The 26,634-nt window shown below is 36.4% G+C and overlaps 1 protein-coding gene across 1 annotated transcript in view; it reads right to left on the minus strand.

Annotated features, from left to right (window-relative positions):
• The window catches only part of MAP2K4 (mitogen-activated protein kinase kinase 4), an 84,347-nt gene extending 62,762 nt beyond the window's left edge, over window positions 1-21,585 (minus strand). The window contains exons 1-2 of the mRNA XM_008584512.1: window positions 21,582-21,585; window positions 19,712-19,814 (exon numbers count right to left, since the gene is read on the minus strand). Of these exons, the coding sequence (XP_008582734.1) occupies window positions 19,712-19,814; window positions 21,582-21,585 (107 nt within the window). The remainder of the gene's footprint in view (window positions 1-19,711; window positions 19,815-21,581) is intronic.
• Between the last annotated feature and the right edge of the window lie 5,049 nt (window positions 21,586-26,634).

Here is a 26,634-nt window from a genome sequence, read left to right on the forward strand (position 1 = left end):
CTAATTAGAATCCTGTTGAATACTTAGAAGGACCTTGCCTTACTAGTGGGATAAAATTAGCTCTAGACTAATCTTATCTACTAAAGCAAAAAAGCAAGACCTGAAAAGATCAAACTATTTCCAAGAAACTTAACCAAACAACAAAACACAAAAATATTTATAAGAATACAAAAACTTCCAGCACCCCATAATGTCTGGCATGCAATCCAAAATCACCAAGGTATGCAAAGAAGCAGGAAAATATGACTCATAATGAAGAAAAAATCAATTGAAACTGACCCCAAAATGACTGATATGCTAGAATTAGTAGATAATAACAAGGAAACAGTGTATCACTGCATTCCATATGTTCAAAAAACAAACGGATGGATAGAATATGTTAGAGACATGGAAGACATAAAAAAGAACCAAAGCAAATGTTTAGATACAAAAACTATAACAGAGCAGGAGGAAATTTTGAGAGTGAAGGATATGTTATCTTGACTGTGGAGAGAGGGCTTCAAGAATGTACAAGGGTACTTTAAAAGTTCACAGAAAGATCCATATTATCTTTTTGTTGCCATTTTGTTTTGTTTTGGTGGCTGGCAAGTACTGGGATCAAACCATAGACTGGTCATATTACCTTTTAATTCTATTTTTCCACAATCTTTTTGAAGTACCCTCGTATACATATGTCAAAACTTAGCAAACTGTATACATTAAATATGTGTAGTTTTTTATATATCCATTATACCTCAAGAAAATTGCTGAGAAAGAAAAAGAGAGAAGGTTGCCCTTGGGCTCCACCCTACTTGTGTGAAAAGTATTTGCTTATCACATGTCCATGGTTGAAAGGCAGATTTGAGATGTCTAAGGCTCAGTGTATTATCAATTAGAGCACTCACTGCTCCAATGGCAAATTCTAAAATTTCCTTGTTCTCTAATAATGTACGCTGAACTGACAGTAGCAAATAAAAAATACAATTATCAGTCTATACTGCTATTACGATCTTTCTCATCTTCCACATACACTTTACTCATAATGACCATGCTTCCCAGATATAACGTGTCAGTATCCATTTCTCCTCCCATCCCTCCCCACAGTTATCTTCTGGTGGTTACCAGTGCAGAGAGAAGGGAGGGGATAGCGTGACAGACTAGTGGCTCAGAGGAGGCCACCTTTCCTCAGGCAGTCTCTGCTATAAGATAAACCCTAGGTAAAATTTTTCTTTATTCTAGCTGTTATTAGTAGAGACTCTATAGAAAGTTTAGCATTAATTGTCTTAATTTTCAGTGTTTGTTTCTTAATATATTTTCATCTTTGTTTCTTAATAAGTATTTTAGCAGGACACGGCTACTTACGCATCATTTTGTACTACAAACCTGAAATTGCTTTTACAAAGTCAGAACTTTAGTTCCTCAAGCAAATAAGAACCAACAGTTTTAACTGCTTTTCATTCATAATCTGTAGCTGATTTTTAATACTCTTATTATGTGAACTGTCTTTTGAACACATAATTATGAAACAACTACATTCTCAAGCTTATTTTTATTGTTTTGGGGACATTTACTCAAACAAGTTAATGATAAAAAAAGATTTTATAGAAATAAATTTTATTTATAGTCACATTTAGAAACACATGCATCATACACAGACTTGAAATCTAGAGTGTCTTTGAGTGCCTTATATTGCCTAAATTTTAGTTTGTAGACATGAATTATGATCATACAGCTTAATTTAATACTAATCTATGCTTTAAACCTGATTTCATCCTATTTCCTTATAATATTCTTATCACATGCTACCAACAGAAAATTTTAAAGTCTAGTTGTAATTGAATGCAATGGGAATTTGAATCTTTCTGTGAAGCTATTTAGGCTTAAATATACAATTCAACATTATATACAACATGTTTGTCAAAGGTAGAAAAGAAAAAAACTTTCATTTCCACAGCTTCCTAATGTCTCAATTTGGTTTTCAGGAAACACAGTCTTATACTAATAGAATTTGATTAGAAAGGAAACACAGACTTCATTCAGTCTTGTCCTTCTAGGAAACTCGCCCTGAAAATCCTGGATTGAGTTTCATGTTCCTTCTCTGTGCCCATGTATGCTGAAATCAAGGTACACACAGTCCATGGCAAATTTCTGAACTACAGTCCTAGTAACACTTTCAAAAAAGCCTATTACACTAGTTTGGTGCTTATTCTTTGTGAACCCTAATTTGAATCCACTTCTAAACATTTTTGCTTAACTTTTGTGATAAATATCTCCATAAAATTTACATCAGAGGTTTCATTTTTAAGTGCACAGGTGAGGATATAGGCATTCGTCTAAGGTCTCCTCATATTACAGGATGAGGAAGGTTTTCTCTGCAGCTCTAGCATCCACACTGAAATAATATCCTTACTATTTTATTCTTCACCATGTGCATGTTCACTTTTTAAACAATTCAGAATATACCCAAATATGCTAAGTGAGGCTTCCGAGAAGTACAAGGATAGATATCTACTATTGTTACTATGGCTTACAAATAATGAGAGGAAAACATAAGAGAAACTCTATTCTGCCTAGGCCAATAGTTTGTATGCTCCTACAACGATACACAGGCTCTCCAACAAGAGTCAAGTCTCAGGCTCACTGGTCTGTACACTGGTGTGTTCATTCTACATTGCCACTCTACCATTTGCTTAAGTCTGCTTCTTTTGAGTCAGATTCATATTTACCAGTGCCATAACCATGAGTATCATCCCTCAAAACTTTGATTCTTATTTTGGTGCAAACTAGTTTCCATTAAAATTCCAAGTTCACTTTATTGTTTTTGAGGGGTAGGAACTGAGGAGAGAATGATACAAAGAGATGATAAAAGAACAACATGAAGTCTCAGGCATGGGTCTTTATCAGTTTCCTGTGAACATTTTAGTATTTTTTCTCTTGGGAATATTCTAGCACCACCTCTACTCTACTGTTTATATTTGGATCATAGAGGCAGTCTTCTGTGGTTCTAACTACGCCTATATTGCCATGTCCTTGAAAAGTGAGTTTAATATCTTCTCCAACAGGTCGACAAGTCTCTTGCAAAGTACATTCTTCATAGGTTTCCAAAGGAAACTTGTAGGAACTTGCTATCCTTAACATAGAATGTGGTTTAAGAAGCCAAAACCCAGTTCTTCAATACCATTTTTGGTAGGTTGAATTGTACCCACCGCCCCCATCCGACCCCAAGAAGATATGTCTATCGGAAACCTAAGAATGTGAACTTATCTTTACAGATGTAATTACAGATCTCAAAAAGAGATCATCATCCTAGATTAGGATGGGCCCTTTACAATGATGACCATCCTTACAAGAGACAGAAAAGAAGATACAGACACACAGAGAGACACAGAGAAGGTGGCCAAGTGAAGATGGAGGCACAGATTATAGTTATGCCGATACAAGCCAAGCAACGCCAGGAACTACCAGAAGCTGGAAGAGGAAAGGAAGGATACTCCTCTAGTACCTTCAGGAGAAATATGGACCTTCATTTCAGATTTCTGGCCTTCAGAACTGTGAAAATAAATGCTGTTTTAAGCCATCAAGTCTGTGGTAATTTGTTACAGCAGACCTAGGAATCTAATACACCATCTAAACCACGAGTCATAAACTGTTTTCTGTAAAGAACCAGATAGTAAATATTTTAGGCTTTGCAGGCCGTACTGTCTCTGCTGCAACTATGAAACCAGATGGGTATGGCTATGTGCCAATAAAATTTTACTTATAAAAACAAGCAGACAGACTAGATTTGACTCAGGAGCTATAGCTTGCTGACTACATGATATAAATGATACCTAAATGATATCTAGTCATCTAAATCATACCTATCATTTAAATGATCTGAATCACATCTACCTATTTTCTTTATCCTTTCTTTCAAATTTACAATTATGCTCTATAAGATAAAAAACTCCAGTTATCTACCCAACTCCTACAGTTTTATTTCCAAATTTAATCTCAAGACATATTTCAGACTTTTTCTTAAAAATCTTCACCTTTCTCAGATTCTCTCATTGCTTAGGTAAGTACACTAGGAAGGCAGCAAACCTCCTTAGTTAACACCTTGGGCATCTCTCCTATCTACATATCTTTCAGCAAGTAATAGCTAATTACCTTAGCCAATTTCTTCTTCCTGGACAGGAGAACTTGATTTCGCAAACTCGCCAATGCCTACTAATTTTCCTTTGATAAATAAATTACTTTTTGTGCCTAGAACCACCATCTGTAAGAACCTTGTATTATCTAATGAGTTGAAGTGTGTTTCCTCCTCTTCATTATCACATTCTTCTACTTCACTTATCTTGATTTTGATTTCCTCCCAATGCTATCAAAGTTATCTTCCTTCCCAAATAATGTCTTCCTTCCTTTTTCCCTAACACTCTTGACTTTATCAAGCCAGCATATACTAGAATGCCTTGAACTATTTTACTCTCTCCCCAGTTTTATATATTTACATAAAACTACTAATCTTCCTTAGACAGGAAAATAAACATAACACATACCCTGTACACCATGCAACTGTTCTTCTGTGTCCACACTGTTAGGATCGCTAGATGAATACTGCTTTATGCATCCTTCTGCACTGCAGCTCTGTTAATTCCGGAAATTTCCACAGTAAACTCGTTCTGTCAGTTACCATGGAAACTGCCTGCTTCCTGGCATGACTAACAAAATGAGTGTCTTTGCTTAGATCTAAGATGAGGCAAAAGGAAAAACTGAAAAAAAAGAAAGATATCCAGAAGAATTGCTCAAACACTCCAAATAGAAATTTTCAAATTCTGATATTCATACTCAGTGAACAGAAGGTATTAGACAAATTAGATAAGTCTGCATTATTCTGAAGTAGTACTGACTTACGAAGTAGAAAGGTTTTATCACCAAGGAAAAGATTAGCATTAAAGAGGACAAAACAAATATTCACATTTACGTCTTGCTAAAATACACTGCATATTTCCTAATAGCTGATCCTGTGATAAGTATACTCAAAGCTTACCATTAGAATAGTTTTCCTGGACTGTACTTCTTACAGAAGAGTTTAGGAAAGCTGCCCTAAACCAGTAAGTTACAAATTTTCTTAAGATCCTTTCCCTGTTTGGGCCCCAATCTCCAATGTTCGCTAAAATCCCTTCCCCCCAAGTATATAGGAAATCAGAGTAGTTAAAAGTGCATCTTAGGTGTTTTTTACCAAGAAAGTAGCCTTATTATAATTCTCAGAACATTAGACATAACCAACCATAATCCATTCCCACCTGCTCTATGAAACAATACTAGATTTCTATAACATCACACACTCCTGGTTTGCTTCCTACCTCTCAAGCACCCTTCTTACTTTTTGCCTATTCCTACCTCTTCTATCCAATTTCTAAATGTTTAATTTCCTCAGGGCTCAACCCTGGGCCTAATTTTCTCGTGAAAATATATTCTCATTCTCTTCCTAGGCAACCTTAGCATCTATATTTGGAGAACTCTCAACTTTTTATCTCTAATCTACACCCTTTCTTCTGGTACCAGACTCATTTTATATTACCCATTTATATGTCCCTCCTTGACATCTCTACTAGGATATTTCACAGGCATCTCAAACGTAACATAACTAAAACTGAACTCTTGGCTCCTTTATGGCCCTTCATCCACAGATGCCATATACCCAGTGGTCCCCACCTCAGTAATGGCAACTGAACCCAGTGGAAGTCACTATGACCAACTTGCCCTCTTCTCCACCCACATTAAAATTAGTACCAATATTTGTTAATTCTACCTCCAAAATCTCTTTGAAGTATGTCCATTTCTCTCTACCACCACTGTAATCGCTTTAGTTATACTACTATAGCCTTACTGCATGTCCCTAATTCCATTCTTGCCTCCTTCCAATATATACTCCACATAGCAGCCAGAAAAATCACATTAGAATGTAAATTAGATTGTGTCACTCACCTGCTTATAACTCTTCCATAGCTTTCCACTGCACTTTGGATGTCATCTCAACTCTTTAGCTACAAGGTCCTACATTATACAGCCCATCTCTCTATGTGACTCTCTCTCTACCTTTATTTTAAATCCATTTTTCCTTCCTAATTAATTCTCCATTCAAATTGGCATTCTTTCCATTCCATAAAAAGGTGAATCTTTTCCACTTTGGCATTTCAAATACATGCCATTCCCTCCACTTGGAACACTCTCATCAGTCCCTTCCCTGAACCTAGTAAAAACTCACTCAGGTTTAGAAGCTTTCAATAGCTACCTCTTTACCAAACCCACTGTAAATTAGGAATCTCTTTTAGCACAGCACAGCATCTGGTTCTTTTCCTTCAACAGCATATATAATGTTTTTAATTTTACTTGTATTTATACACACACACACACACACACACACACACGCTTAATGTCTGTGTCTACCTCTAAATTTTAAACCTCAGGAAGTAGCAATCACATGTTTTTTTCAACATGAAATGCCCATGCCCACAGCATAACAACTAGAAGATGGTAGAAATTCCACAAACATTTGCTGACCATATGATAAAACATGTACTGCTTTGCTTTGATTTCTGACAGCTATCAATTGCTCCCAAAGCTTTGATGTTCTCCCTCGACTCTGAGATATCCCTATATCCATTCCTCAAACCCTACCCCCTTTTTTTTGCATCCATTCAAACCCCAAGATAAAGAGGAACACACATCTTCTATCTGACTTCTGCAGCTTTCCTGTCAAGAAAGAGGTGATAGTAACCATCTGTGTAACCTGCAATGGAATGCTCTCTGTACCAGTGGTCCTCAAAGGCAATTTTGGACCCAAAGGGTCACTGGCAATGTCTGGAGACGTCTTGATTGTTACAACTGGGGGAGGCAGATGCTACTGGCATCTAGTGGGTAGAGTCCAGGTGCTAAACATCCTATAATGCACAGGACAGCCCCACCAACAAAGAATTTTCGAACCTAAAATGTCAATAGTGGTAAGGTTGAGAAGACATGACTACTTCCAGTCTCTCAAGATAAGAGAAGGACTATCAATCTATCAAAACTATCAATCTATGAAGAATCAAGCATTCTTTAGTCAAAAAAATACATTTCTGCAGCACATAGTTATTCTTTAAAATGTTGCTTTTAATTAAAAACTGAAAGTAAGTACTGGCCAGTTAGCTCAGTCGGTTAGAGCACAGGACTGATAACACCAAGGTCCAGGGTTTGATCCCTGCACTGGCCAGCTGCCAAATAATAATAATAAATTTTTAAAAAGTGAAAATAATCTAAATAGCTATCAACAAAAAACTAGTTAAATATATAATACACCTATACAATGTAATGAATGCTATATAACTGAGAAAGAATAAGGGTATGTGCTAATTTAGAAATATCTTCAAGATGTACTAAGTGAAAAAACTCAAGTTACAAAGCACTATACAATAAACCTGCTGTTTTGCATAAATATTTTTCAGGATTTAAATAAATTATTATATAATCTGATATATAATATTTTCTGCAAGGACATATTACACTTAATAGGGTTAAATTTGGAGAGAACTTTCTGTACGAACTGAACTCTCTTACCAGAAGCATGTATTACATGAACTATCTGAATGGGAAGATTATGGGTCATTTTGGTTTTCTTCTTTATACTTTCCTGTATTTTAAAAAAAAAAAGAAAGAAAGGATGGGCTGATTAGCTCAGTTGGTTAGAGCGTGGGGCAGTTAACACCAAGGTCCAGGGTTCCATCCCTGTACCAGCCAGCCACCAAAAAAGAGAAAGAAAGAAACAAAGGAACACTAGTAAATGTCCTTTTTAAAGCACAATGAAGACAACATGTCCCACACATTTTCTAGGGGAATCCAACTACTTTAGTACACTATATCTGATGTGATACAATAGATGCTCTAGATTAATCCTCAAAAGATACCTGAGAGGCTTCTTAGAAATTTCACTCTGGGTTTCTCATCATGACAAAGGAAGTCAAATGGGGAGAAATAAAATTTGTCACAATATTGTTCTATAGACATACAAGCTTGTTTTTGTTTTTTGGGGGGTTTTTTTGTCTTTTTCGTGACCGGTAAGGGGATCGCAACCCTTGGTATGGTGTCGCCCACACCGCGCTCAGCCAGTGAGCGCACCGGCCAGTCCTATATAGGATCCGAACCCGTGGCGGGAGCATTGCTGAGCTCCCAGCGCCGCACTCTCCCGAGTGCGCCACGGGGCCAGCCCTATAGACATACAAGCTAAATTCAATAAAAACACAGTGTTCATATACTTATCATTAAGTATCAAGATTGTTAAAACACTGGCTGTGATCACATAGTGGTTGGTACTCGTGTTGTACCTATTGTACCCACAGCAACCTCAGTTCCTATCCAATTCCTGGCACCAAAAACAAACAAACATGCTGAAACTTACAGTACTCTGAGAACAAGGATAGAAAAACACAAACACTGATCAGTGAGAGTAAACTACCCATATACTTACTGTTGTTTTGTGTTTTTTTTAATTGAGGTATAATTTACACACGGTGAAATGCACAAATCATAAGCATACAGTTCAATGAGTTTTGACACATATATATACCCTTATATCTCACAAGCAATAACAAGATACAGAATATTCTATCACCCCCAGAGAGTTTCCCTGTGCTGTTCATATCAGTCTCTCTGGGAGGCAAATACTATTCTGATTTCAATCACCACACATCCGTTTTGCCTACTCTAGAATTTGACATAGATAGAATCTAATAGTACGCTGTCTTTGCGTCTGGCTTCTTCTGCTCAGCATTTTTGGAGATTCATCAGATGATGCAGGCATCAGTATTTTGTCCATTTTATTGTTGAAGAGTATTTTAATGGACTTTCTATTCTATTCCATTGACCTATTTGTCTGTCCTTAACAGCAGGTAGTTTAAGTTCTCCAACTTACTTATTCTTTTACAAAACTGTGTTTGGCTACCCTAGGTCCTTTGCATTTCCATGTAAATTTTAGAATCAAAATGTCAAATTATATATATTTCTAAAAGTTTTCTGGGATTTCACTGAATCAATAGATCAATGTGAGAAGAAAAGACATTTATAATCCTGTAACTTCCAATCCTAGAACAAGGCATCTTGATCCAGGTATTCAGGTCTTTAGTTTCTCTCAACTATGTTTTACAGTTTCCAGCATAAAAGTCTTATTGCATTTTTTTTTAATTTATTCCTAAAGATGTTATGCTTTTTCATGCTAATACAATCATTTTTAAAATTTCATTTTCCAAGTACTTGTCTATAGCAAATTTTTAAAGTTGTTTGTGACATAATGATCATGTATCCTGTGACCTTACTAAAGACACTTAATATTTCTAATAATTTTTTGTAGATCAATTACTACATATATGACCATATTGTCTGCCCCCCAAAAGACTGTTTTGTGTCTTTCTTTCCAATCTTTAGGTATTTTAAGTCTTTTTCTTACTTTACTACACGGGACAGATCCTCCAGTACAATATAAAACGATTGGTGAGTATGGACTTTCTTGCCTTGTTACCAATATTGGAGAAAGCATTGAATCTTTCAACATTTAGTATAATATTAGCTGTAGGTTTTCCAGGCTGAGGAAGTTCTCCTCTCTATTCCTACTTTAATGAGAATTTTTATAATGAATGAATACTGAATGTCATTGAATTCTTTTCCTGCACCTACTAAAATGATGACATATTCTTCTCCCTTATTAATGCAGTGAATTATATTGATGATTTTCAAACACCAAATTAGGATGAATCCTATTTGGTTGCGATATATTATCCTTTCTATATATTTCTAAGCTCAATTTGCTAATATTTTGCTAACAATTTAAGTGTATGTTCATCAGTACATACACTTTAGTCTCCTTTTTCTATAATGTACTTGGTTTTGATACCAGGGTTATGCTGATCTCATGAAATGAGTTAGAAAATGTTGACTACTCTGTTTTATAAAAAGTTTTGTTCAGTCTTACTTCTTCTTTTAATAGCTTGATAAAACTCACCAAGAAAACAATCTGGGCCCCAAGTTTCCTTTCTGGGAAAGGTTTTAATTATAAATTCAATTTTTATAACAGATGTGGGGCTTCAAATTTTCCGTTTCTTCTTGGGTCAGTTTTGATAATTTATGTCTTTCAAGGAATCATCCAGTTGTCAAATTTAATAACACAAAATTATTCATTACACTTATTATGATTTGATGTCTGTGGGATCTATCGTGATATTCCCTCTTTCATTCCTGACAATAACAACTTGGGCTTCTACTTTTCTTTGATCTGTCTTCTTAGGGATTCATCACTTTTATTGATCTTTCCAAGAAACAACTTTTTTTTTCCCCCTATGATTATCTTTACTGAATCATAATTGATTATACATATTTTGGGGGTTCAATGTTGACATAATGTTGATCAACTCAATATTATCAGCATATATATTATAAATAGTACTTATTCTTTATGCCCCTTATCCAATCTCTCCCCATCCTCCTGTTCCTCCCTCCTACCACCTCTGATAACCCTACATTTCTTTTCTCCTTCTGAAAGAGTAACAGTTACTCTGTTGATTTGTTGCCTAGATGATTTGTCCAATGCTGAGAGAGGTGTGTTCAGGTCCCCTACTATTATCGAAGAGCAGATGCTTCTTCTATCACTCTAGAATGGGCTTTGCGGAGAGAGGTATCCTCTTCTTTTCTTTGGTCTCCACTTGTGACTCTCCTTGCATCAATGCACTTGAGTGGCTGGCAGGCCATCTGCATGGTGATTGTGGCATCTAGCCACTTTTGCGGCAGCTGTAGCTATTACAGTGGCTGTGATGGGCCACTCACATGGAAGTGGTGTTTTTGGCATGCTCCTTGCCTGGTTATGAGAGGAAAGATAGGTCCCTACTCCATACCTCAGGACCCCAGGTGGGCCCCGTGGCAGCAGTGGCGTGCCTGGATGCGGGAGGAGGGGTTGGTCCCTGGCTCCATCTGTTTTTACATTCTAAGATGTTATGGAGCAGCTGGGTGGGAGGGGAAGAAAGGAAAGGGGAAGGAAATAGGGTAAGAGAAGGAGAAAGGAGGAGGGGCATGGCTGAGGCCCATGGCACCCCCCTCATTCCTGCAGGGGAGACCAGGGGACTTCCAGAAGTGGCTTGGTCATTGCTGGGCTGAATGCAGATGTCAGGGGGTGTGGCCGAAGCCCTTAGCCCCCTACAACCCTGGCTTAGGAGCCCAGGGTGTTTTCTGTGGCACCTCAGTGGTCATTGCTGGGCCGACTGTAGGTGTCAGGGGGGCGTGGCTGAGGCCCTTTGGGGGCTCCCTCACTGCCCAGCTTGGGAGTAAGGGCCACTTCCTGCAGAGGCTCAGTGGTTGTCACTGGACTGGGTGCAAGTATCAGGGGCGTATGGTTGAGACCCCAGGCCCTACCCCCTCCCTGGCTTGGGAGCCCAGGGGGTTTCCAGTTCCTCTAGGTTTTATAAGTGTTCCTTGGTGAAGTGGAACCTTTACTAGTTAATACCAAATTGTGTCCCTGGTCTGTGGGTATTTTGTTTTTTCTTTCAGTTCTGTATTGGATTATCCATTGTTCCCATTACTTAAACTCTGCACTGGAACTAATTTGTTATCCTTTGATTACTTTTAAAATGGGGGAATTTCCTGTGGGGACCAGCACTTGAGCCCTGTGGTTGTGCTAAATTGCTGCTTTGCTGCTGATTCTCTGTGGAAGGCTTTTGTGCAGCTCAGGTTTTAGTGGTTGAATTTGTAGGTACGTCCAGGTCTCGTTTTAAAGGGTATACCTGGGTTGTGTGGAAACTCTGGTCTGTACCTGAGTCTTTTCAGCAAACTGCACCCCCTGCAGTTCTATATTCCTGACCAGTCTATACAGAGTGGGCCTGTGTTGACTGGAGGGCAGATTAGCTGTCCATGCTATGCCTCAATGTTCCACAGGTAGCCCATCTCCCCCACCTCCCGCATTTCAAACACTTCCCATGGGAAGGGCCAGGCGCTAGTTCCTTGCAATGACTCACCGGCCACTGAGTGGCTCCTTTTTTCAGTTGTTGTGGCTCCTCGCTCCTGTGTGGGCCCACAGGAATCCTGTTAATGGTCTTGCCAGCCTGAGGGCCACCAAGGCCCCCTTCTCCCCTGCCGTCTCCAAGCAACTTTATAGGAAGGGCACAGCAGTGGCTTCTGACAGTTGCTCCATGCATTCAGCAGCTCCAGACTTGAAGAGGCTGGGATTCAAAATGGTAGAAGCGGTCCTTTCTTTCGCTCATCGTGGCTTCTCCTGTTTCCATGCACTCCATAGGTCTCTCCTCCTCTTCCCCTGAGCTCTAACGGTGCCAACTTAGCTGTCATTGCTTTTTTTTTTTTTTTTTTAAAGATGATCGGTAAGGGGATCTCAACCCTTGGCTTGGTGTTGTCAGCACCACGCTCAGCCAGTGAGCAAAACGGCCATCCCTATATAGGATCCGAACCCTTGGCTTTGGTGTTATCAGCACCGCACTCTACCGAGTGAGCCACGGGCTGGCCTGTCATTGCTTTTTAATATTTGTAAATTGGTTGATTTGTGGGAGAGAGTGACGCTGGGGACTGTCTATTCTGCCATCTTGACCAGAAGCTGAAGAAACAACTTTTGAATGGTTGATTTTCTCTAGTATTTGTCCATTTTCTATTCTGTTGATTTCTCTTCTTCAGTATTTTCTTTCTTCTACTTATTTATGTGTTTAATTTGCTCTCTCCTAGTTCCTTAATGTTATCCATTACTCTTTCTAATGATTCTGTGTTTGTGCCTTGCCCAGACATTAAAATATTTAGGAACATTATCATCATATTTTCTATTTCTTTCTGATTCATTCAGCACCTGTAATCATTCTCTTGATCAAGTTTAATTCATGCCCCTTTCTTTAAAATCAAAATGAATTTCCTAAATTAGGAAACAAATATTTAGATAATCAGTTATAAAAGGAGCATATAATTCCTTTAGTCAAGAAGATTAGTTTTAAAAGCCCACCTAATGAAGAGACTTCCAAATAAACATGCATCAGTCCCCCTTACTCCCTAAACACTAACGAAAAACCAGAGAAAGATTTTTAGAAGATACAAACCCCCAATGTAAAAAAGACTAGGAGAGGAGACAATACTAGAAGAGAAATGGCAACAAATTTTTGGAAGATCAAAAGTAAATAAACAAGAAGTAACTGAATTTGCAAGGCAGAGAATAGTGAAACTAAATACTGCCTTCAACAGGGAATATCAAAACAAGTAAATTGACTTGAACTCCAAAAATCCAGAAAAGTTCAAGAATGGCAAGCATCACTTGAGGATGAGGGCTGGGGGGTCAAATCCAGAGACGCTACTAAAAGTCTACATAAAGAGAAATTAAATCCTGAGATGACCCCAACCAGGTGATAGTCCCTCCTCTGCCTCAGCAGGTGACCCAAAGCTGTATAATCTGGAGAAACTGTACCAGAGAAGCACCAGGCACAGAGAAGAAATACAGTAAAGTGGAATAAGTAAATGTCTATATAATAGATATATACCTCGCCTCCTTTGCCTAGTTTGACTCCCAGAATTATAGTAGCCTGACATAAGAGGGTACTTCAAAAAGTTCACAGAAAAAATATAGTTAAAAGATAATATGAACCTTTTTGTGAATATTTTGAAGTACCCTCATATATACCTTCCCTCAGCAACACAGTCTAACCTCAATGCACCCTTAAACGAGATACATTTTTTTTCCTCCCAAGAAAAAGAGAGATTAGCCCAAGGGAAAAAAAAAAAAAAAAAAAGACCTCCACATACTGCCATTTGGGAATTCTCCAAAGGAAAATAATCAAGTGCCTTTCTTTCACCACACTGTGAGTCCCACCAGGTAAATCACAAAGGTTCCAATCAACTTTTTATTGCCTTATTTTATATATGTATATGTGTCAGACGACTAAGGATCAACCAAAAACAAAAGAAAACATATTTAAAAAAAGAGAAAATACATATAAAGTTGAAGAGGAAAAGAAATTAAGAAAAATAAGTATTCAAACTAAGAAGTCCAAGACCTAAAGTAAAGTTCCAGTAGGAGAGCTCATGGAGAGAGAAAATCAAAAGAATAAAAGAATAATAAATCATTTTTCCAAGAATAAAAGATAGTGGTTTCTAGATTGAGTCTACCAACGGCAAGATGGAAGGAAAGAAAAAAGGAAAGAGGAAGAGAACAGAATAGAAATTAAAATATAAAGCAGATATAGTGAGATTTCAGATGTTGGGGGAAAAGACAAAACCCCACAATCAAACTATAAAGGAAAAAACAGGTCATGTTCCAAGGTTCAAGAATCACAATCATATCTGACTTTTTAAAGTAATCCTGAAAGAAAGGAAACATTGGAGAAATGCCTCCAAAATTCTTAAGAAAAATTTCTACCCCAGAATTCTACAGCCAATAAAAACTACACTCTATTATGGATAGTTAGATAAAGACATTTTCAGGCATACAAATACCCAAAAAGCTTTCTTACTAAGAAAGAAACTCTTATCTCAGGAAGATTTAGAAGATAAACTCCACCAAAATGAGGATGGAAACTAAAAAAAAAAACAACCCATAAAATCCCAGAAACAGGGAATCAAAATCAGGCATTCATAAAGCCATGGTTAACAGCCATACAGCAAGCCTAAAGTGCAACCACTCAGACTAGAGCAAGAGTAAATCTTGACTCTCAATTCAGTGCACTGAGAGTACTCAACCATTATTCATCATGATGAAAACATAGAATATAATAGTAGAATATCTACTTCTGTTTGTCAAATGTATATGCAGAACATGATTTCAGCAAGAAGCCCTGCCACATTTATAAGAATACCCCAGGATATCAAAAAGACTTATAGTGCCCAGTGTAATCCCTACCTGAAAGAAACTTAAAAGGCAGCAACACATTTTTTCTTTGATCTTCCTTTGTAGTAAACAGCTTAACCCTTTCATTTTAAGAAGCAAAGGACAGAATGTTAGCATCTGTTAAATCTAGGTAGTAGATAACAAGAATCTCTATTATAATACTTATTTTCAATGTTTTAGAAATATTTATAACTTTAACCAATGATAATTAAAAACCAGGTTTCCTGTTCAGGTTGTCTCTTCACCTTCTAAGGAGTCAAATGAAAAAAAAAATATATATATATATATATATTTTTTTTTTTAAAGGAAAGGACCAATGAAAAAACAGAGATTTAAACAAATTTCTGAATAACTGAAAGTCAACAAAAATGTATAAACAAAGAAAAACTTTTTTTTTTTTTTAAAGGAAAGGACCAATGAAAAAACTGAGAGATTTAAACAAATTTCTGAATAACTGAAAGTCAACAAAAATGTATAAACAAAGAAAAACTAATCAATTCCAAGAGAAGGGACTCTAGTTTAAAAGACTAATCAGTCAACTGCATATTGTGCAGGACCTTGTTTACATCCTGCTTCAAACTGTTAAAAAAAAAAAAAATGATGAAGTAATCTGCTTGTTTGATGACATTAAAGAAACATTTATTCTACTAGATCTAATAATGGTACTGTGATTATGTTTTTTAAAAGGAGTCCCTATCTTCTAGACATACTGAAATATTTATAAATGAAATAATGTCTGAGGTTTGTGGAGGAACAGATAAAAACAACATTGGCCACACTTAACTCTTGACGCTGTTTAAAGCTGATTGATAAGCACAGAGTACAGACATATTATTCATTTACCACTAGTTTTGGATATGTTTGCAATTTTCCATAATAAAAGGTTTTAAAAAAAAACAGTAATAGAGAAAACTATAACCCATAACACATGGTAAGATGTGGGCATGCAGCAAATATGAGAGACGAATCATGGTCCCAGCAGAAACCTGGATCAAAGAGGATCCAGTTAGAAGGAATGAAGGCCTCGAAACAGAATTAATTAAAATTCTTTTTATAATAAAGGGCTATTTGATTCCACCTTTCCTCTCTGACCTCCCCCCCAAAATAAAAAGAGAGTATGTCTCTAAAGAAAAGAAACATACTTGGAGAGAACGAGTCCTCCTGGGGTGAATGATAGCCCTACTGATTCTGACATTTGAAATATTCTTGCCCTAACAGCCAGCTCTCAAACCGCTCACAGAAAAGTAAAGCCACGCCCACCAAATAATGACCCATAACCAGAGCTTCCAATTAATGGAAAATTAATGAACAATCAAAAATTACAAGATGTGGAAAAAAACTAACATAAAGAAGACAAAGATTAACAAAAACTGATCCTCGAGGAAACAGATAATCCAGAAGACAAAAAAAATTTTTTTAATTCCTATTTTGAACCCATAAATTAAAAATGAAATACTAAGATAAAGCCACACTCAACCCTTGGAATTCCCAAAATAGAATATTCCATAGAGGGGTCAGAAAATAAAGGAAATCTCCCAGAATATACAGCAAGAAAACAAGAGATGGAAAATATAACAGAAAAGCCAAAGACACAGGTGGTCCAAAATCCAAGTAGCACAAGTTTCAGGGAAAGATAGAAAAAACATGAAAGAATACATGCTTTCCAAAAGGAAAGCAGCAAAAATTTTCTCAGAAACAGACATACATGAATCTTTAAACTAAAAGGGTTCATCTGGTACAGAGAAAGATGATCCAAACCTAAGCATACCTCTTATAATTATAGAACACCAAGAATAAAGAATAAATGTTAAAAGCTTCAAATGAGATAGAAATACGTAATCTTTAAGTAACATCTCTGCTGTAATTAAACAGATATACACATGGTTCCCAAAACTTATCTTTTGTACTTAGGCTCACCAGAATGCCATTCTCTTCTCTCCATCTGCCCTTGCCTACCTGTCTATCAAAATCCAATTTAAATCTTGCTCCTCTGTAAAACCTTCCACCAAGCAGTTTGAAGTGACCTTACCCCCTCCCGCCCCTTTCATTTGACATTCTGTCTGTATTACCTCGTGCCTTACTTCTTGAATTGCTGTAGCCAACTATAATTTCTTGGAACTTCATTTGAACTATCAGTTCTCAGAAAATAAAAATGTTTTCTTATCTTTTTTAAAAATCTTCCAAAGGATGTTGTACTCAGGAGACATCAAATGCCAGGTGGATCTAAAATAATTCCCAGGACATATCTTAACTTCGTCAGTTGCTTATTTCATCTAATCTTTTCCTAAATTCATGAACAAGTTTTAGATTTATATCCATAACTAAAGTTCAAGAAAATTGGCGGAAAAAAAACATAAATGGCAAGAGATATCTTATTTCAAAGCTCTCACAAACTGCAAGTTATGTTTTCTAATTGCAAAGTCCTTATCCTAAACAGGAACCAACAGGTTTTTAGCACCTGATGGTATACAACTCAAAGAGTACAAAAGGATACCTTATGGAAGGGGCTGGGGAAGTAGAGGAGATAACGCTGTCCTAAGTAATGAAACAATTATCTTCGATCAGTATCAATGCCAGTAGTTGTCTACTCCTGATCCAGATCAACAGGCCTGTGTAATAATAAAATTGCAACAAAATCTGGAATTTTTACATACCAGAATCAAGTTCTAAAGATTCTACCATAAGGTAAAAATGCCTATTACCACGTCCTCTCAAACTTTTAGCACTTACTAGAAGAGACAAAAGATGAGAAACTTAGCTGATTATAGGATGATTATAAAACACTAGTTCAAAACAAAAAAAACAATTGATTCAACTGTTGGAAGAAAGCTTTTTTTTCACCCTATTTTTACCATTTTTCAAAAAAGAATAAAAAAGATTTTGTCTATAAATTCCCCATAGATGAAGAAACTCCTGAGGGAAGACGGTATGGATATGTGAATGCTTTTCCAGTTCTAAATTTAAGTTGTTTTTCTCTTTGTCCAAAAAGCTTTAAAAAAATAAAGATCTGATTAGTTTGGTTACTACTACTATATCCTTTCTTTTTTAAACTTCAAACATGTGGTTCAGCTCATAACCAAGGTAACAGAAATACACTACGTTCAAAAATTAGTTTTGTACTAGCTCTCACTAGAAATTCTAGGAAGTGAGGAAGGAGATTCTTTTAAGAGTGTTTTCTTGCTTCTGGAGTTCTGACTAATTAAGAAGTACTAAGTTTCCTTCCTCAATATATCCCCTCATGATGTTTTAGAAAAGATGATATAAAAAGGCTGCTGAGCTCTGACAAGAAATCTAGTTATGAACAAAAAAAAAAAAAATTAGTTTTGTACTAGCTCTCACTAGAAATTCTAGGAAGTGAGGAAGGAGATTCTTTTAAGAGTGTTTTCTTGCTTCTGGAGTTCTGACTAATTAAGAAGTACTAAGTTTCCTTCCTCAATATATCCCCTCATGATGTTTTAGAAAAGATGATATAAAAAGGCTGCTGAGCTCTGACAAGAAATCTAGTTATGAACACTGGTCTAATAAAACTGATAGAGAGCATTCCTGGGCAAGTAAACTGTTACTCCAGTTTTCATTTAAAATATCTTCCCTGTCCTCTAAGGTTATAGGTGAAAGCTTAAGAGTATATACACACACACATATACAACCTTCCCTTCTAGACACTGCCATTTTAAAAATAACAAAATATTTTAAGCATCGCTATTACAAGACACTATACTTTCTACGAATTTGTTACAGTTTGAAAATAAAATGCATACCAAACTTTAAAAGAAAACAGCAATAAATCTGCCTCTTTGGGAAGAATATATTTGAAGTCTAATCAAGTTTGAATACAAACTGCTGAGGAATTACTAAAAAACATAAAATAATGTATTCTGCCAGTTTTTTAAACCATAACATATCACTTGCTTCACAGTTCTCAATTCTCGGACTAACTGGAAATTATTTTTATGAACATAGGTATAAATGTAAAGTCACTGGCCTTCATGTTCATGATAAGTTTACTGGGAGAAGAAGAGATTATAAGCTAATATATCACATCACTTACACTCAACTGAAAGTCTATATAAAAGATTATTCTGAGGGTATTATTTTAAATTAACTAACATGTTTCTAATAATATTTTCAGTGAGATGCTATAATATCATTTCTATTTTTTAATAAGAATATTCAGTGAATAAAAATAATCACTGAAGTACATATACTGACATGTATACAATCCTTTTAATTTACTATGACATGAAAATCTTACAGGAATTTAGCTTATTAACAATGAGAATCTATTTTGTCACCAAATAAGTGATGAGGATTTGTACAAATCAACGGAGGACTATTAGATTTCCTAAATACACTTGCAATTTAATTGGAAATCCAGAAGAAAAGGGATGAACAATAGAGTTTAGTAAGAAATTAAAAGTCTCAAAGAGTTTAGTAAGAAATTAAAAAGATATAAATGCATCTGGATCTTCAGCTTTTTTTCTCCTCCAAATAAAATTTAAAAAGGAAAATTGTATTTACCTACTTATTAAAGAATCAATAGCTTTCTTTTTTTTTTTTGACCGGTAAGGGGATCGCAACCCTCAGCTTGGTGTTGTCTGCACCACACTCAGCCAGTGAGTGCACCGGCCATCCCTATATAGGATCCGAACCTGCGGCCTTGGCGCTAACAGAACCGCACTCACCCGAGTGAGCCATGGGGCCAGCCCCAGAATCAATAGCTTTCTATTTAAGTTCAAATAGTAATATTTCAAATGGTCCATAAGATAATGGAAATACCAAACCCCTGGCTTGGAAAAATTCATAAAACACAGTAACTTTAAAACCTTTGCTTGAGTTGAGTCTTTCATTACCAAGAATACTCACATGTGTGGGTTTTGAACTCCTGTAGGATTGGGATTCAGAGTAAACCTTGCTGTAGATTTGAAAGGTGGATTTGCAAAATTCAACTTCAGTGCTTTGCGTTTACCTGAGAAATAACAAATAAAAAGTAAAAGTTTCAAGTACTATGAAACAGGTACTATTCTGAGGGCATAAGAAATTCTCACCAAAAGGCAGGAAAACTTACTTTAACAAATAGTTAACATAGGATAATATTTTGAAAGGCAACAAAGAATTTCCCAGAATATAAAAAGTAAATAAAAATTACGTAAAGTTGTTACTAACCACAAATCACTCACTATGCTGCAATACAGGTGACAGATGTTCATTCAGTGCCTCAATTTACATTGTTCAGAGGTCTTAACATTTCTGCAAATGAAAATACTACTATAACCCATTTACCTCAGCAGATATACTGAAAAATTCTAAAATATTACCACCTCACAAGTATACTTTAATGCCTTCAGTTTGATAAAAATCATTTTCCCTCAAGTTCAATATAAACAACTGACTGAAGAATCTGAAGCATTCTGCAACCATAATGAGCTAAAAATATTATGGTATAGTCAATTTCAAGTTAATAACACAGATATTACAAATAATTACTTCCTTCAAGCAGTTTCTTTGGGGTGGGAAGGGGGGAGGTACCAACATTTTTTACTACACAAGTAAAACATTACACAAAAGCCAGAAAATTCGGAAAGAATTACAAAAAGATAAACAAAAATACATATAAATTTTATATATACATTTATATAATATACACAGTTTATAAAAAAATTTATATGCACTTATCAACCCAATTACCCCAAAATAATCATTGTTTCCTTTCTATTGGAGACTTTTTCTATACATAGATACAGACATGTATTTTTCCCCCTACAACTGAAATCAGATCACGATACTGTTTTCTAACATGCTTTACTCCTGACCACATTTCTTTCTATATCAATAAATCTTACAGAACCATTTCTTTAGAATTTATATCAATACTTTGTTACAGTGTTGGATTTTTAAGCACTTACAGCAAATCTTGGTTTAATGTTCATATTAAGGATGCTTTTTCCTGCACTCACTCACTCACCACAGTTTACTACACATGTATCAATCTACTCAAAAAATATCTCTGCAATCCAAACACTTTCCCACCTCAGTGGCTTCAGATTTACTAGAGGGCTCAAACTGTAGAAGTGAGATTTGAAATTCTGAGCGAGCCTCACTAGTTGGAGAGGACTGCAAGGACAGAGCATAGGGCTTCTCCACATGGTTCCTAGATCAGCTTTCCGGGATGGGCCTTTCTACAGGACAATGTGAATTCCCAGGAAGGCCAGACACATCCATTTTCAGAAATAAGGATAGGACACATGAATTTTCCATATAATTTGCCCTATGAGATGCCAAACATTTGTTTTAAAACCATTTTTATCTGACAGCAAGTGTAGGAAGGATATTTGAACTACTCACACAAAAGGCATTCTAAGAAAAATGTCAGATTTGACTGTATTAAAAAAAAAAAAAAAAACCTGCATATTACCAAAAGGAAAACTTTAAAATAAAATTTTAAAGATAAATATGTTTTTATTTCTTGGGAATCTGTCTTTAGGAAATATCTCAAGACAGAGGATTATTCCTGGGCCTTGAAACCTAATGCAATTTGCCATGCTGGATTCTGAAATTGCTTGGGATTGCTGACTCCTTCCTTCCATCTTTTCCTTTTTTGAACAGAGATGTCTATAAGTGTTATCCAGCACCTGTCCTACCACTATTTTGGAAGCAGATAATGTGTCTTCAAGTTTCTAGGTCCACAAACAGAGAGGGATTTTGTGCCAGAATGGATAATACTTAAGAGTCTCACCCATACCTGATTTACATTATTTTGATGATGAGATTTAGGACTTCTGAGATAAGAATATTTAGGTAAATTTAGATTATAGACTTGATGCCATAATGAGTTAAAACTTTGGGGATGTTGGGGTAGGAGAATGTATTTTGTACATGGGATGGACATGAATACTTGGCCAGAAAGCAGACTGTAGTGGCCTGAATGGTGGCCCCCAAAGATACCAGATTCTAATCCCTAGGGACCTATGAATGTTACATTACATGGCAAAGTGTCTGCAGAAAAGATAAGTTAAAGTTAAGGACCTCTGCAATCATAAATTTGAATGAGTTCAATCCCCACAAACTCTCCAAACTGAGAGCTGAGCACCACCTATCATGTGGTGTGTGTTTAAAACCAGCTGGTACATCATTTATGATCTCCATATAAAGAAAAACTGATAAAAGACTAAGATCAAATGCAGGAAAATGAAGGAACAAAGAACTCTTGTGAAAACTATCCAAAGAAAAATACCAAAATTGACCCTTTCTTCAAATGACCAATTTGAGGGGGCAGTAGTCAAACTTTGCAAGCAAATGATAAAATGTATTACTATAATTAAAACTTACTCAAACTCTTTTCTTGGAAATAAATATCTGTACTTAATATAGAGAGGGAGAAAGAAATTCTTTTCGGCACTGCACTCACATTTAAACAAACCAAAAAACTAGGCATTTCTCCCTTAGCTCTCATTCTTAATAACTCATTCTAAAAATGGAAAGATTACCCAGATAAACAGGTTAAATTAGCTAGAGTAAATTTCTATTGTTTGCAACTAAAAACCCTAATTGATAAGAAAAACAGTATTTGTCCTCATCACATTTCCAAAGCTCTGCTCTACCCCTCAAGACAATACCGCCTAACTTTTTTCATATAATGGCTTATATAGAAAACGAAAACATTTGTTAAACACACTGGGAAAATGAGCATCACAGCTGGCCCAGAGGTGGTTTGGGCAGTTCAGAAGCCCCAGGCCCCACTTAGCTGCTCCAAGGACTGAGGGGAGTGATCTCTCCAATCTGACCACTCTCTGCTTTCAAAGCTCTGCCTTAAGAGGACACCAGCACTATTAAAACAAGCTTTCCGCATCACCTGTATACAATGTCTTCCTGAAAGTTCTCATAAGAAAAGCACTCCCAAGCATGGGATCATCAAGAATATTAAGAATCATGATTCTGAAGAACGGGAATTAGGCCAAGCATATCCATACTCATGGAGGCCTACGAATTATCCTTTGCTCTAATTCTGAGCAACTCATGGCCTCAGAATATTGCAATTGAAAGGAAGACATTGTCCATTTTTATGTAGCTTTAAGCAAGACGATAAAGAGTCCTGAATATTCTCTCTTCGCTAACTTCTCAAGAAATACAAATCTTTAACATCATTTCCCACAATCAGCTAGGGTGACCCTATAGTTTGGATCAATCCTGGTCAAAGCCCCAGCAGGGGCAGTTGAGAGTCGACCACCCAAACAGGGAATCTATAGAATCTCTACAATCTAGGTTACCAAAAGTGTCTCTCCTTCACTTTCTACAGATGATGAAGAAGTGTCGTGTCCTCATTATTCATTAAGAACCAGCATTATTTATAGTTTCCCAAAACATCAAAAAGAGTCTGTCCTCAGAGAGATACTATGTTTACACTGTTAAATGTAAATACAAAATGAAGTTAAAGGTTTGTACTGCTTGAGAAGTTAGTGGAGGGAGAATATTCAGGGTTCTTTATCGTCTTGTTTAAAGCTAAATAAAGATGGAAGATGTCTTTCTTTCAACTTCAATATTCTGAGTCTGAGTTGCTCTGAATTAGAGCAAAGAATCTTCCCAGATCTCCATAAGCATGAGTCCATTTTGCCACTTCATTCATCCTCCGCAAGTCTGTTCCCATCAACAAACTGTAAACAATTTTCTGCTCTAAATTTTTAACTATATTGATTTATCTTTGATCTATGCAAATCACCTATAAAATAATATGTACCTAAAACAAAATATTAGTTCAACAAGTATTTACTGGATTAAAATTATTAGTAGTTGCTCTTCTAAGCCACTGTCACATACCAAAGGAGCTAGGTAGAAATCATCAAAAAGCAATCAGAATCAGTGCCTCTCAAGGAACCCCAAGACCCCCCACTGCCATGACAGGATTCCCTAGAACCAATCATACGAAAAAGTGAGAAAACTGGAACTGTAATGTACGGGTCATTCATACAATTTTTTCTGTTTTTGTTTTTTTTTTAAAGATGACCGGTAAGGGGAACTCGACCCTTGACTTTGGTGTTGTCGGCACCACACTCCCCCAAGTGAGCCAACCAGCCATCCCTATATAGGGATCCGAACCTGTGGCCTTGGTGTTCTCAGCACCACACTCTCCCAAATGAGCCAAGGGCTGGCCCTTAGAATATTTTTAATATTGGTGACTGACCCACAAGTATTCAGAGCACCCGATGGGAAGGGAGCAGGGAATGCCTTAAATTCTCACTTCTCCCTTGGCTCTCATTCTTAGTACCTCATGTTCAAAATGGAAAGATTACCCAGAAAAATTTTTACTATTATCTGTAATCACAGGTTATGAAATGGGTAACACACAATTCCAACTATGCAACTTTATAGTCAAACAATTTCAGAAAAGAGGAAATAAAGTGGTAGAAAAAAACTTACTTTCATTTCCTTTTCTCCCTAAATTACTACAGTGATGAGGGACCTAACTTATTTCATAAGCTCAAGAGAAAAAGAGAGGAAAGAGGGGCTGGTCTGTTAGCTCAGTTGGGTAGAGCTCGTGTTATGACACCAACATCAAGGGTTTGGATCCCCATACTGGCCAGCCACCAAAACAAAACAAAACACAAAAAAGAGAAGAAAGATGTTAGACTTAGAATTAGAAGAAATAGGCAACTTTGTTAGTTCTATTCTAAAGCTTGCAATATCAGGCATTCCATGTATCCATATACCATCAGATAATATTATATGGCCCCTATTCCCCACCTCCTCCTTAGATAACTAAGAGTGAGCGCTTACCAAAATATTCATAAAGTCTCACTCAGAATTTTGAACTCTCTTCAGTAAAATACTGTTATTCACCCATGCAGCTAAGCATTTGGAAACTGGACTGTTTGGAGTTTAAGAAATCAAGTAAATGTCCCGACAGCAACTTTTGGCACATTTTAACACTTTTGTGTGCAAAATGGATTTTGGGGAAGCCCAATGTAATACTTTACATAACCACCAGTGCAGAAATATCACAATTATACACAAGCTATTGTGCCAAGCAGTGGAGACGAAAAGATAGATTAAGGCAGCTGACCCAACCACAGAGACTATTGTTTACCATTCTGCCAAAATCAAAAAAAAAGGAATGTGGTAGGAAGCAGCTAAAGGGTAGAACAGAGAAGAAAATTACTTTTGCTAGATGGTAAATAATCATCATTGAAATACTAGTAAATATAAAAACAGGGATATTTCTGTGGTCTAGTAATCTACACATTTGTAAAATCAGGATATCTGGCCAGACTGTTGTGGTGAAAATTAATATACCTTAAATCTGTAACAGTTGGCAAATAGTAGATATGAAAAAGTCATTACTACTGTAACATTAATTACAAGTATTAAAACATAACTGAAAAATTAATTACCAAATTCTCCAGAAAACTGGGAAAAGTTCAATGGCTTTTAAACCAACAAAATATAATAGCAACAAGGAAAGGAAAGAATTCAGCTTACTTTGAAGATTTGTTTAATCTACTATCCCATAAAGATTCCTATTCTTAGGCCGGCCCGTGGCTCACTCGGTAGAGTGCGGTGCCGATAACACCAAGGCCACGGGTTCGGATCCTATATAGGGATGGCCGGTTTGCTCACCGGCTGAGCATGGTGCTGAGAACACCAAGCCAAGGGTTGAGATCCCCTTACCGGTCATCTTTAAAAAAATAAATAAATAAAATAAAAAAAAAAATTTAAAAAAAAAAAGATTCCTATTCTTGTCCAAATCCAGCATCTCAACGGTACTAATTAGAAACTAGAAAAAGCAATATAGAAAAATAAAAAAAAAAAAAAAAGATTCTTATTCTTGTCCAAATCCAGCATCTCAACGGTACTAATTAGAAACTAGAAAAAGCAATATAGAGTAGGAGAGCCAGTCTACCAAGTCTTGCAACTCAACTCTGCTGCTTACAAGCTATCTACTCTTGGGCAAATGATTTCACCTGTCTACCTCAGTCCCATACCCACCAAATGAGATTAATTTTACCTTCCTCATAGGGGCAATATGAGGAGTAAAGGCATTACTATGCATATCAGTGTCAGCTACACAGCCACTCATTTTTTCCCAGCTTTATTATCAATTATAATATTGATAATGCTACTGGTAATGTCATTATCGTATATGATGGTGAAATCCTGAACTGGAATGGTAGGAGATCACTAACAGCCATGCTTCCTAAACATTAAACATTTTCCCCATCAGAGGCTCCACTGCCAAGGAAAGAACCGAATAAATCACCCTCAGCATTCCTGACCTCTGGCAGATGATTCATAACCCTTCTCTTGGGTAGAAAGATTTTTTTTTTAACCTGAAGTATCAAGGATTCTGTTATTTCTCTATCAGTTCCTGAAAGGGACTTTGACACAAAAGGCTTAACAGCTCCTACCTAGCAAATTCTTAAGGACTTCAGACAAGGGCAAAAGAAGCATTCTATTTGTTGCAGACTATATTTTATTATGAGGCCCTTGTTTGGTTAACAAAAGTCTTTAAGGAGAGTTTGAAGACTTAAAAGCCCCAAACTTGCTCCCAGATTGTTCACCCAACAAAGAAAAAGAAAATTTTAACTCATTTCAGTCATAGTAAAATAGGGAGTTTATCAAGTTTCGTGGGACAAAGCTCCCAATATGTCTTAAAATCCTTCTAAACCTATTAGTAAAAACTCATAATTGATTATTCATTCTGTGATTCAGCTAACCGTCAATGCTGACATTGATTATATTAGCCCCTCTCTTATCACCAGTGATTTTACTTCAGTTAGGCACAGTACATCATTATA

This window comes from Galeopterus variegatus, unplaced genomic scaffold, assembly GCF_000696425.1.
Source record: "Galeopterus variegatus unplaced genomic scaffold, G_variegatus-3.0.2 Scaffold3286, whole genome shotgun sequence".
NCBI classification, from domain to species: domain Eukaryota; kingdom Metazoa; phylum Chordata; class Mammalia; order Dermoptera; family Cynocephalidae; genus Galeopterus; species Galeopterus variegatus.